This window comes from Helicoverpa zea, chromosome 16 (genome assembly GCF_022581195.2).
Source record: "Helicoverpa zea isolate HzStark_Cry1AcR chromosome 16, ilHelZeax1.1, whole genome shotgun sequence".
Lineage (NCBI taxonomy): Eukaryota > Metazoa > Arthropoda > Insecta > Lepidoptera > Noctuidae > Helicoverpa > Helicoverpa zea.
Window position 1 is genome coordinate 5,081,909 of NC_061467.1, and position 12,544 is coordinate 5,094,452.

General features: G+C 34.3%; 3 protein-coding genes across 6 annotated transcripts; 2 read left to right on the forward strand and 1 right to left on the reverse strand.

The window, feature by feature from the left end:
• Positions 1-694: 694 nt before the first annotated feature.
• LOC124637344 (protein FAM117B-like) lies at positions 695-7,632 on the forward strand. 3 transcript variants are annotated; one of them, XM_047173712.1, is made up of 8 exons: positions 695-755; positions 1,157-1,443; positions 2,030-2,157; positions 2,566-2,713; positions 2,958-3,097; positions 3,265-3,364; positions 3,922-4,025; positions 4,194-7,632. In XM_047173712.1, the coding sequence occupies exons 2-8, from the start codon at positions 1,230-1,232 to the stop codon at positions 4,347-4,349; spliced, it is 990 nt and encodes a 329-aa protein (XP_047029668.1). In that variant the 5' UTR covers positions 695-755; positions 1,157-1,229; the 3' UTR covers positions 4,350-7,632. The 3 variants fall into 3 exon arrangements, with proteins under 3 accessions (XP_047029668.1, XP_047029669.1, XP_047029670.1); XM_047173713.1 differs by having other exon boundaries at positions 737-755; positions 1,208-1,443; XM_047173714.1 differs by lacking the exon at positions 695-755 and having other exon boundaries at positions 762-1,443; positions 2,973-3,097.
• Positions 7,633-7,953: 321 nt separating this feature from the next.
• On the reverse strand, positions 7,954-9,208 carry LOC124637346 (DNA-directed RNA polymerase II subunit Rpb4). Of its 2 annotated transcripts, none has more exons than XM_047173716.1 (4): positions 9,101-9,208; positions 8,741-8,829; positions 8,337-8,517; positions 7,954-8,155 (listed from the first exon to the last, which is right to left on the reverse strand). In XM_047173716.1, exons 2-4 carry the CDS (start codon positions 8,799-8,801, stop codon positions 7,981-7,983), a joined length of 417 nt encoding a protein of 138 aa, XP_047029672.1. In that variant the 5' UTR covers positions 8,802-8,829; positions 9,101-9,208; the 3' UTR covers positions 7,954-7,980. The 2 variants fall into 2 exon arrangements, with proteins under 2 accessions (XP_047029672.1, XP_047029671.1); XM_047173715.1 differs by having other exon boundaries at positions 9,048-9,202.
• Positions 9,209-9,660: 452 nt separating this feature from the next.
• On the forward strand, positions 9,661-11,919 carry LOC124637501 (cyclin-dependent kinase 2-interacting protein-like). The gene is made up of 4 exons (XM_047174012.1): positions 9,661-9,820; positions 9,912-10,151; positions 10,854-11,012; positions 11,743-11,919. Exons 1-4 carry the CDS (start codon positions 9,769-9,771, stop codon positions 11,871-11,873), a joined length of 582 nt encoding a protein of 193 aa, XP_047029968.1. The 5' UTR covers positions 9,661-9,768; the 3' UTR covers positions 11,874-11,919.
• Positions 11,920-12,544: the final 625 nt, after the last annotated feature.

Here is a 12,544-nt window from a genome sequence, read left to right on the forward strand (position 1 = left end):
TTTTATTTCTTCTGTATCTAATCCAATGTCTCGAAAACGCATGCTAAACATTTGCTAACCCAATTACTATTTATTTAGTCTCTAATTTCTTAAAATCCACTCCCTTTTGACACTAATAATTGTTATGACATGGAATTAAATGTTCCACCTAATTATTGTGGCTTTAAATATAAAGTGGACACCATGGTGAGGATCATGATTGCAACTAACTAGATTAATCTTGAAGATATAGGGGGCCAACCTAAAGCTATTAGAATACTTGAAGAACAAGTACCACCACAAACGGTAGTGGGATTGTAAATCTATGACCACCATGTATAGCATAGAGAACCTATATATATTTTTATCGCAGCTTTGATCAGGAATCCAAAAGCTAGATAAGGCTTTTGTCTCCTAAAGCGAGAGCAACCGTGTTCATATGAGTCAAGGTAAACACAAAGCTTTGACTATGACAAGCCTTGACCTTGACCTTGCCCCTCACTGTATTTATAATAACAGATAAAAATATTGTTTACTATAAACAAATATGTAGTGACAAAAAGCGTGTACCAAATTCATCATATGGAACTAAATTTATTCTTATTTAGCAATAATATGTACAAGTAATATTGAATTTATTTCGTGTAACGGAGACGAGGCCACAACAATCTCCGACTCCGACACACACAAACCATAGACAAGTTAGTTGACATGGCGGAATAATCAGCTGTTATAATAATTGCAATGCTTACGAATAAGTGGAATAATTCTCGTAGGTAATAATTAGTTTACTATTTGATCAAGTTTTATTTCATTCTAGTTCCCAACAATGCAACTTTTACGTATTATTGTTAGAGTAATTTAAAATTTATCGAAAGAAAAAAAGGAATGGCGCGATGTCCCTTGTCATCTGTCAGCTTCATTCATTCATCCATTGTGCAGAAAAAATGTGACTTGTCCGCTTTGTAATTTTGTTTTTATGTAATAAGTGCTAGTTGAATATTAGATCCACCCGTTATTAAATCCCATTACATTAACGAAAGTGTTGATTACCGTATTGCATAATTAGAACGATCGTAGTAACAACAGGGCCTGCTTTACAGTTCCCTAAGAATATTCCCTCTACAAAGAGCTTGGTGCGGCGTCGGCGAATGAAATTCTTAATTTTCTTGCGCAGTGATAGTTGAGTGTTTCGTTTGATGAAGAAATAAGGGTGTTTGTAAAGTAGTGCAGTGTGAAAGGAAGCAAGGATGTCGGGCCGGGTAAGGAAGCAGTCGGACTGTCCCGTGGGCAAGCAGGGCCCGATGCGGGCGACGCTGCCGGTGTCATCAGTCATGAAGGGCGGCGGGCTCAAGAAGAACGCCAGCAACAGCCCGACCTTATCCCCCACTAATGCGTGGCGCCGGATATCACCAGATCACGCCCTTTCTGGCCAGCGAAGCCCTGGAGCTGTCAATTACAAAGGTAACAGCTTAAAACCAGCATACAAGTAAATAATAATACGTATTTAAATATTTATACTATTATGTGGAAAATAATTGGTGTAAAAGGTCAGTTATATCATAGTAGATTAACAACAGCATCTAAAAATATGAATAATTTCAATGAAATGCTGATTTTGAAAATTAAACATGAGCTACAATGTTTATTTGATTTGGAAGCCTGTGGTGTCAAATAATTTGTAACATTTCACCACAAAGGCTGCATACAAGTTATAGAAATTCATTCAAGGACCTTCTGATATGATCCTGTGGTAATAAGTAACTTTAGAAAAACATTACCATAAAGTATGAACATTCTTACTACTTAAAATAGATCTATCTGTTAATCCAATAAGGCCATTTCATAAGTCATACAGCTTGTTCTTGATGCTAAGGTAAATTCCAATAAACAAAAGGATTTTTGTCTGAACCTTTTAAATAAATGAGCAAAGTGTATTGTTAAAACAAGTCTTCCAATGGTCATAGTGTCAAAAATGTTCTATATTGTCATTTAAGTATATTTGGAGCTAATAACAGACAAGTGTTAACAAATTTAATGTATTTTCTAGGCAAGGGTAGATTTGGTGCCAGTGTCATTAGGCGCACAGCCTCCCTTGACACTCTGTATCACAAAGGACAATGGTCCAGGGACTACTATCTTCACGCTGGCCAGTTGCAAGTCGACAAGTCCACACAAGTATGTACTCATTTTTATTTTCACACCAACAGCATTTCAAATCACAAAAAAAAAAAAAAAAAAAAAACAAAATAGGAATAATAAACGTCTTGTATGCTATGCCTATGATAGGTGTACACATTGTATATGTATGTTGCACTAATATTGTAAAGAGGTGAAGGTTTTATCATTGTGGAACATGGATAATCTCTGAAATTAGTTTTTCAGTTTTACACAACAGTCTTTGATTTTTGATAAGCAACAGTGTGGTAGATTTTTTTTATTACTTAGATAGCTTGGCACATTCATTACGGTAAATAAAATATTAATTTAAAAGGACACATATCTTTATAGTATTATAAATACTATTGATGTAGATTAATAATTAAAGTTTTATGGGCACAATTTAATCATGTCTGTTCTTAACAGACTGATGATGGAGGTGGAGCCTCAGGTCGTTCTTCACGGAGTTCCGAGGATGACAAGCTTGACCGCTTCCTGCGCAGTCGCCTGCAAAGACCGCACAAACCATCTGCATCTGGAGACTACTCAAGTCATTCTATGACTACTGCACTTTGTATGTTTTCATTTCAACATATATAGATATAACGTAGTCTTAAATCATTCAAAAATATTGATCATGCTGCAAAGTTTATTTGGTTGAATGCACTATTCTCAGGAACAATCGGTTTGATTTGAGGAAGTCTGTAGGCTCTTTCTAATTAATGTGTATTGTCATCATGGTACACCAACAAAACTGTGGGGGAAGCTAGCTTTAACATAAAACGTCATAGGACAAGTTTTAATATATTTTAATGTAGGGTCCCGTTTTGGAGGTGGCAGTGTCCCGTTGCGAGCGGCGAGGTCATCAGTGGAGGGTCTCAATCAGGAGATTGAAAGACTTGTGCTCTATCCAGCCAGTGGCACACAAACTCCACATCTAGACCGGTTAAGGGATAAAGTAAGTGTTTTTCCTTTACTTTCACAAGTATAGTTCAACAAGAACAAGCACTCCTATAAACATTGGAAATAGAATTTATTTAAATAAACATTAACATGTATATCATAGCACACAGGAGCTACGTGGTTTTTGCCAAATAGTCATTTTGTTTAATTATAATATTGCAGGTAACACCAGAAGGCCACCGCGCGCCTCTCGCCGAGCTTCTCAGACGTTCAGTGAACACTCAGACACCACATGATCTCTGTCACACTGCTCATTCATCAGGTAACATCACTATTCCATTTGTGAACAAATTCATATAAAAATATTAAATATGAAGATATAAGTGAATTAGTATTCACAATTATCTTAAACACTTTCCAGTACAGCTATCTGATAACTTAATTTATAAGTGGGTATTTCATTTCAAGTACATCAGAACAAAGAACTTTCTCAATTTATTTCAATTATCTAAACAATGCATTGTGGGCATAGATCCACCGTCCCGGGGGTCTCTCTCCAGCGGTGGGTCCGCAGAGCTGTTGGCCGCAGGTCTATAACTAAAACTATAGCTTTTAGACAACCCCTCGCAATTTAATAGTTGATATGCACAAAATATCAGAATGGTTACTAGTCCCCAAGCATGAGTTTTTATTATAATGTTCTTTGCTTATTCGCTTTTTTAGGTATAATTTCAGTTTTGTAGACAATACAATAGCAGTAGATAATACATCTGAAAGTAGATTTTTGGATTTGCTGTTCGAAAAGTTGAGTTATTTTTTAATATTTAATCATTTATGTGATTGTTGTGATTTTAAATATGTAATGTGTGGTATTTTCAGGTGGCAGTGTCTGCTCGTCTCCAGATCTTGACGGGTCTAAATTAGGCACGTCGCCGCAGATAAATCGCTTTTTGGCTCGTGAACCTCCCGATGGTTGTGAAAAGGTAATAAATTGTAGCTGTTTCATGTAAATAATTATTATTTTGAGTACTTGTTAGTAGTAGTGTTCACCTTTGTGAAAACCGTAAAGATCTTATTATTGAATTTTCAACAAGGAGTAAATAGTTGGTTTACTAAACATAAATTACATGTACTTTTCCTTAAAATTCAAGGTAAACCTGAAAGCGGGCGAAGGAGCATTCTCCGAATCAGTGTCTGTGATGAAGCCGACGATACCGGGCTTCACGCTGCGGCCATCGCTGGGGTCAGCCTTCCAGCCGCTGCAGCCCGCGCCGCCGCCGTCCCCGCCCGCCTCCACCTCGCACTGACTCCCACCCCGACCTGACCACCCGGCGCCGACACCTCACGCGTGCCCATCTCTCGGACTAGAGGGCTCCTTATCCACTAAAATCGACATTTTATTAGTTCTACTGAACCCTCTTATTATACACGTCCTATGTTCACTGAAGTTGAAATTGAACAACTAATTTCAATTTCATGTCTTGACAAAGCTATTATTCTATGCGTACAAATAAATCACTTATGATTTCTGACTACTAGAAGTTGCAGAAAAATTCTAGTGGTTAATTTGTACATAAACAATATAGCATAGTTTCCCATAGTACTACTACTAAATGCAATAACTAATTTCTTTATTACTGAAAAACGTGTTAGTGGCATCCAAAGTTTTATCACCTATTCATAATACACATCTTTAATTAATCTGTTGTGACAATAATAAACATTCTTTAAATTTATTGTGACGAAATTACGATGTCCTTTGATACACAAAGTATTGAATGTTTGTCAATTTCCATCAAATTTCGAGTGAGAGTAAGAAATAGGATTATCCCAGTACATTTGATCCGTTTTAGACTTGCAATATTAATTTGCACAAAATACTTTGACAAACTGAAAGCAACCAAAGCAATTTAATCGCAGCATTAGATTCACTAACGAAGCCAAACATATGGCAAAAAATATTTCATATTAAATACGAGTACCTATATATTATGTGTTAGTTTGCCCTGATATTATTTTAATGAATACATTAGGTAATGAGGAAGCTATTTTTCTAAATTTTTTATTTAGGTATAGCACTCACTGCTCCAGCTTAATTTGTTTACATGACTGGATATATATTTGATCTCATTTTATGTATTATTTTAAAATTGTGTACATAACACATGTTGCAAACATAGAATGTAAAAGTGTTGTAGAATTAATTTTCAACATACATAAGTTTTTGTTAATTTTAATAATTGAAGAAGATATGTAAATTACTTCGGACCAAAATTCTGAAAGGGCCAGATTGTCTTATTTGTGGTTATGGATATATCGGTTGCTAGAACGATTTTCTAATGCAAAAGAGCTTTAACTTGTGGGATTTGATAAAGAAAATGTAACTAAGGAAGAAAATAGACTGAATTTTTAAACTTTACTCATACTTTGATACAGGTAACTTGACATTATTCGTTATGTAGTGTAGAGTACTATAAAGTGCCTATTATGGACATGCTTCTTTGTTTACTCTTCAATTATGATTTTTGGAACTGGTAGTACATAATTATTTTTGTTTCTGAAACCTTAACTTTGATGTGTTTAGTCAGTATCTGTATCAGGTACATGAGGCGTTTGTTTATGTAATGTTCGTTTAGGGAAGTTTGGACCGCACTCGTTGGATTTCTCATTTTGGCCAAAATGCATTTTTATCATCGAGACTGATAATGTAGTATGTTGACAACTTACACATAAACATAGTTAGATCTGCTTTTGGACATACGCAATTATTTTTTAAAACCTTTTTTAAAATTCGACGGCAAATATATATATTTTGGATGGCTCACCTTTGGGAATATATAGTATTTAAAATCTTATCATTGCTCAAACAAAATTTTTATTAAGAGCCGAACAGTTGCTGATGTAACTTAGTACCTATTGATTATATTGGTTATTCAATAAACAAATGTGATAATGTAAGAGAAACGGTCGAATCTGAATGTTGATCGTGGCTTGACGACTTTCGATACTGGTATGTACTAGTGCTTGTCCATGTGTTAACATGTTGCACCAGTATCCAAGTTGTGAAGAATTATCGAAGGTGCTGCATAGTGACTATAAGTGTGTACAGACTAACCGACTTGTGACAAAGGAGGCAGGGTGTTTGGGATGCGATTATATTGTGTAAGCGATCGCACTTGGCGGCAGAATTCATTTTCGAATTGACTGCGAATGTGACAAACGAAACCAGTATCTGACGCTATGAAGAAGAATGTTTTGGAAATGTACAAAAGTATTTTCATCATTCATTTCAACATTATATCTATATGTTGTAAAAATGCCACTACAGTCGTTAATGATTTGACAGTTTTGATAGTGATTAAATATATTGTGCAAAACATTACCATGGAAGAACCGAGCCAATATTTAAAATCCGGATTTCTGTGTAAAATGTTTCTGAAATAAGTGCAATATATAGCTGTAATTCGAATAAAATATACAAGCAAAGAATTTACGATGTAAATTTTGAGGGTGATATGTATATTTAATTTCTCGTAATTCTCTTCATGGATCCACATTTTCAGTTGCTTGATCATTGTTGTAAAAACACATTTTCTGTAAAGTAAGCTTTATGATTATGTTCGCATTGCTTCCTAACAGCTTCCATGTCGCTTCTAGACTCCCCACAGTTGGAATCCAAAACAATATTATGCTTTACTAATAATAGACTTATGTCACAGGTCCAGGTTGTAATTTAGGATTTATATAAGCCTCTCCCAATGTCGTTACCTAATTTAAGGTTTAGTAAGTTTTAGTAAAGGACCCGAAAAATTATTAGCTGTTAATAAATGTGTGCTATAAAATGGTCCCCTTACTGTTTAATTTAAAGTAACCACTGGGATGTGGACAGAGGTTCCTAAATAAAGATGTTTACATTGCCACCATTATTATTTAGACTGCCGGTACGAGCTCAGTATTCCGAAGAACATCTTTATTTATGGACTGAAATGTTTTTAAAGTACATAAAGATATTTTTATATGTTCAGGGTAGGAGAAGGGTGAGTTGTACCATAAAAGTAACTTGGCTAGGACCTTAGATTTGATAGTTCTTTTATAGATGGTTAATATTATTTTAAAGTTTGCTTGATAAGTTTGTAATTTTTATTAATACAATATTAGATTAAATACTAACATTTAAACTAAACCAAAAGTGCCCATTGAGATAAGTTTATAATTCAAGCAAGCCTTTTGTTCGGCATTTTGTTAAAAATAATGTTTAGGCAACAAAATTAGAAATTAAGAAAAATTATCGAAGGATTGTTGAGTTTTAAGTTATCTAAAATTGTTGAGGTTTATTGATATAAAAATTCCTTTAGTTTTTTTACAAATAATGTTCAACAAAGGGCTTGTTTAGTTAGAGGCATTAATTAACATCAATATTAATAGTATCTACTTTTAAGTAATAATAAGAATGGTTTTATTATAGTTTTGTTTCAGAGAAGAAATTCTAATTACTATTTTTGTTTCCAATATTTTATCACTTTTATCTGTTTTCACTGTAATGTATCTTGCTGTATTGCAGACATATCCAATATACAGACTGATTTAAAACTGCAGCCTTTTTATTATATTCCTTATTTATGTTTTATTGGTTTAGTAGCTAGTTTCCACCAGTACATTCGCCTTTCTTCCTTTTCATGTTATTCTGATGTATATGATTGTAAGGTTTCATCAAAATCCATTAGGCCTTTGGCACATGAAGTAACAAACATACTCACAAACCTTCACCATTATAATGTTAGTGTAATTATGCTAGCCATGAACAATTCTATTTTTATCTATCCAGACTAAATCTGTAGCAACAGCAACTAAAGTATAATAAAAGGATGAATAAGTTGAAATTCAGTCTTCACACAATAAAAGCTGATTAAGTTCATAATTAATATTAATATAATTCCACTAGTATTGTAAACTTCTCTTAGTTTGTATATCATCTAACAATATTCTTAGTTCTTCATCTTCAAATCTTCCTTCTAGTGATGGTATGAGTGCCTTAGCTTCTTCTGGTGTCTCCGGACAAAGGTTTGCTAAGCTTGCTACTTCAAATTTATGTAGCTTCTTGGATTGAAGGAGACTGAAAACAACATGTAACATTATTAATTGGACTGAACGAGTTATCAGGTTATATTTATATATTTTTTCCTGTACATTATATACAAAGAACCTCTGACTAAACAAGTAAGCACAAAAGAAGAAAATGAGTTTTCTACCTTCATTTACTAACATTTTTACTTTGCCACCAGTTTCATACTTACTTTCTAACTGCAGCTATAGTTTCTTTGTTTTTAAACTTTTTGAACATGTTGGTGTAAGTGAGCGTCTTCATGAAAACCTCTGAGAATTCTTGTTCCTCTTCAGCAGACTCATTCTGTGCTTTCCTATGTTCTAGCAACATGTCAACTTCTGATATCAACAATGTTTCTGCATTCTCAAATTCTGAAATAAGAAATGTATGTGAATTGTTACTCAGCTGTTTCCATTTAGATTGGATGCCAAATCCATCTATAGTTAAGAAAAGGCTAGTATGCTTCTTTTGAGTTTCACAATGTAGTTGAAAATTATAATTTTAATACAATCAGGACACACAATGGATTCTACAGAGTAATACAGTGATTTGGCACGGCCAAGGGGCTGACATGAAAAAGTACATGTATTTTACCTTTCGGAAACAGTAGGTCTGCTGCATCTTCCTCCACAACGTCTTGCACAGGTCCAGCCATGATCAGTAGGTATGGGTACTTACACTATCTGAAAATGCATAGATTAACAATTAATAAGTTGTGGTTTTCACACATACCCCACGAAGATAGTATTTAATTTCTGTAGAAAAGTTTTCAGAACTTAGTGTACTTTAGTGTTTTCTGGTATAACTAAATTAATATTTATATCTGTGAAGTTATTGGCCCAGAAAGTACAGTTAACCTGTAGCCTATTTGTAGAAAATACTCAATGATTATTGAACTCACGGTATTGTCACTGTTATCCTATTTATTAGAATATTGATAATGTTTTAATTTACCAATCTAACACTCAAAAATAAGAATGAGTCGAATTCCCAGCTATGTAATCAACGCAGATGCCGCGACGCGCTTAAAAACAATCCGATTCCGATACTGACCACTGACTGACATTTGACATCTGACAGCAAGTTATTTTCGTTTAGAAACAGAATAATAAAATTATATAGATTGTATCTTCAATATCAGTTTTCCTCAAGGCTCAAAGTTATTTTTTATCCTATTGCGGGAATTAGTTCTTTGAGACATGAGTGTAACCGGTGGCGAAAACTAGCAGAAAATAAAAAATATTAACAATGTACTTTTGAGTTGCCACGAAAAAAACAAGCAACAAGTGCTGGAGGAGCTGTCAGATAATATTGTTATAAAGGCTGATTTACATTGAGTCAGTAACTGACGTCAGTGTAGGCGCCGAAAACTGACGCGTGCTATTTACACGAAGTCAGTGTAGTGTCAGTGTTTCGTCAGTAGTACTGTACTGACTTCAAATCAATTTACACGATGGCAGTGCCGGGTCAGCACTGACTTGTCAGTGGACTGACGTCAGTTACTGACTCAATGTAAATCAGCCAATATTGTTATGTTATTGTTATTTTTAGTTAGGTTATGTTTACGTTAAAGAATTTGTATTTCTTTTTAATTCGGTTATTCATTTATATTTACTGCCAATATGTCGAAGACACCAACAAAAGTGGATTCAAGTTACAACTTCATACCAAGAGGTAAAAACAAACTATGCCTTAAACATTTAAGGATGTGAAATGCTTGTACACATAACAATCTACACTAGCATGTATTTTCCACATATTTCAGAAATAACGACGCCTAATAAAGATCAGCAAGGAGTTTCTAAGACGGTGTACTCCCATGTCTCAAAGCTGCATGGACTTCTTAACGACTGGGGTAAAATGCGAGACAAAGGTGTGAGGTTGTGCAGAGCCGTATCTGCCTTGAAGTTACACGAGTGTGACGATGACTATTTTCCGAGCCAGTTGAAGCCGCTGATGGACGGTCTGTTGGACGCTTTGGACGGTTTGAAGACAATTGTTGACGGTAAGTAATTCCAAGTAAACAATTTTCACTCTTAGTTTTGACACAATAAACATTATATAATTATCACTAGACATCGGATTATATGCATTTGCATGTTTGCATATGCAAATGCATATTATGCTATTATTTTAGCGTTATTGCATATTTTGGTACTTTTTCATTGATAGTGCATATTTCAGTATTTATACGTGATAGACGTGTTGTACTACGCCAAAGAGTATAATAATAATTAGTACGCTCTCCTCAGTGCGCTTTCGCCAAAGAGTATATCTCGGCAGAAATGGCGCCTTTCAAGTTCTGTCCGGTAACGTCAGTTGACGTCGAAAGGTCATTTTCAGCCTATAAATTAATTTTAAGTGACAAACGTCACAAATTTGCGGCAGAAAACCTTGAAAAATATGTAATTGTATATTGTCACAAGAATTACAACTAATAGTACCTCTATGTATATTTAAATATATGTTCTGAAAATAAAAGTTAATTCTAATAGTGGTTTTTTAATTGTGCATATTTTGTGCATATTTCGCTCTTTTTTAGTGCATATTTGCATGCATATTTTGGCATTTTAATAGTGCATATAATCCGATGTCTAATTATCACATTCCTCCCCCAATATTTGGCGTCCTGTTGTTGTCTTTTTTATATCTTATAGTGAAGCAACATTAAGATGAATTGTATATGTGTGATGTATAATTGTTGCAGGTATCAAGGTTTTGAATAACCAACTGCAGGCATTAGCCAAACTTCAACCTACTGATGAGCCGGTAATATCTACATGGTCTGTCAGTAAAATTTCACAAACAGTAACAAATATTTATACATCTCTAGAAAAGGAATACAGGCTTAAAAAGATTATTACAGGTAAATATGTGGTTATTTATTTATTGTTAGGTGGTTTTACTAAACTATTTGGTTCATCCACACTCGCATTCATAAATGGGGATGTGGGGGGTAAACCAACATTGTCCTGCTGTGTATATTGCCAACCTCTCCTGCCCATGGTGCATCCTCCGAAAAACGGACTAGGCACTGGTGGCCAGTGGCCAATTAGTAGCAGTATAACCTCACAGCACCAGTGGGGTATTACATGCCTTCCTTGGAGAGACGCAGAATCATCTCCAAAGCTAAAAAATATTCTACACTGCTCACCTACATGCATGCCCAGTGCGATGTGTATCGGTAAATCCCCCAACTTTTCCAGCATTGGACATTTAAAGGCTGTGTAAACAAGTGCTACAAGGATTTATAGGATACAAAAAGTATTTGATAGCAGTAGTTTTTATTTCAAAGAGTTGTCTGCTAAGCTAATTGATATTTCATAATTTTATTTACCAAAAAGATTTGCAAAAATAGATTTTAAAATAAATTTATTTCACATTTTCTAAGAGAGAACCTGTCATATTCAACCTCAACAATAACAGATGTGCGGTTAGTTAGAAGGAATTAATTGCTTAAGGAAGGCATATCATTGCACACAAATCATAAATTCATATGACGTTAACGTTAAGTCTTATTATTTACCTCAATATGACGTCTATTTATCCATAATACGATTTTATGATAATATAATATTGTATGTATTTTGTTTTAGAAAACGTAGCGCATAGCAGAGACGAGAATTTAATAGAAGTGTACATTAGTGCCTGGGAATTCGAAGCTTACTTCAATATTGAAGCTAATGCATATCTATTTGCAGAAGTTGGTTTAGCTGCTGTTACATAAGTTAAATGTAAAAATTAATAAAGTTTTGTTTTATGTTTATATGTTATTATGTCTTTTAAATTACAACAAAAATTATGAAAGAGTTAAAAAGATTGTAGGTAGGTACCTACATATTATTATTTTAAATGTTTCACCACTGAGAAACTAATTAAGTGGTTTAGGAATTAAGTAGTAGCCACAGCAGATGACCTCAGCATTACCATGAATTTACATACGGCCATTTGTCTTGAGATTGCGATAGGGCAATGAAACCAGTTGCCATGGCGACCGTCACCAAACAAACAATGTAGGTACTTACTGACCGCTAAAGACGTAGCTAATGATGCCCATTATTGTTTAAAAATTTATGCCGTTTATAGTCGAGCATTATCATAATAACATTAGCTACATAAGATATTAGCCACAAACTTATTGTGCGTGTGCTAACTGGCTCTTACCAAAATCTAACTTATATATGTATAAAATAATCCTATGTTCGTCTTTAATATGCTTTTATACTTCTCCCTTTGACTTCTCCATACAAAACCGCTCTTAAGTATACCTCCATACAGCCCAATATGCGAGCACTCGCGATTCTATAATCGCTAAATATTGTAACGTTTATACATATAATATATGTTTATACATATATGTACCTACATATAAAAGTATGGTAACCTCAACAAAACTAG

Excerpts from the sequence above, each read along its gene's own strand:
- LOC124637344 (XM_047173712.1), top strand. The coding sequence starts at position 1,230 with ATGTCGGGCCGGGTAAGGAAGCAGTCGGACTGTCCCGTGGGCAAGCAG. Across the intron at positions 2,714-2,957 it reads TTCTATGACTACTGCACTTT|GGTCCCGTTTTGGAGGTGGC; the intron begins GTATGTTTTCAT and ends ATTTTAATGTAG. Across the intron at positions 4,026-4,193 it reads CTCCCGATGGTTGTGAAAAG|GTAAACCTGAAAGCGGGCGA; the intron begins GTAATAAATTGT and ends TTAAAATTCAAG.
- LOC124637346 (XM_047173716.1), bottom strand. The coding sequence starts at position 8,801 with ATGGCTGGACCTGTGCAAGACGTTGTGGAGGAAGATGCAGCAGACCTA. Across the intron at positions 8,518-8,740 it reads AGACCTACTGTTTCCGAAAG|AATTTGAGAATGCAGAAACA; the intron begins GTAAAATACATG and ends TTCTTATTTCAG. Across the intron at positions 8,156-8,336 it reads ACTATAGCTGCAGTTAGAAA|TCTCCTTCAATCCAAGAAGC; the intron begins GTAAGTATGAAA and ends TGTTGTTTTCAG.
- LOC124637501 (XM_047174012.1), top strand. The coding sequence starts at position 9,769 with ATGTCGAAGACACCAACAAAAGTGGATTCAAGTTACAACTTCATACCA. Across the intron at positions 10,152-10,853 it reads TTTGAAGACAATTGTTGACG|GTATCAAGGTTTTGAATAAC; the intron begins GTAAGTAATTCC and ends TAATTGTTGCAG. Across the intron at positions 11,013-11,742 it reads GCTTAAAAAGATTATTACAG|AAAACGTAGCGCATAGCAGA; the intron begins GTAAATATGTGG and ends ATTTTGTTTTAG.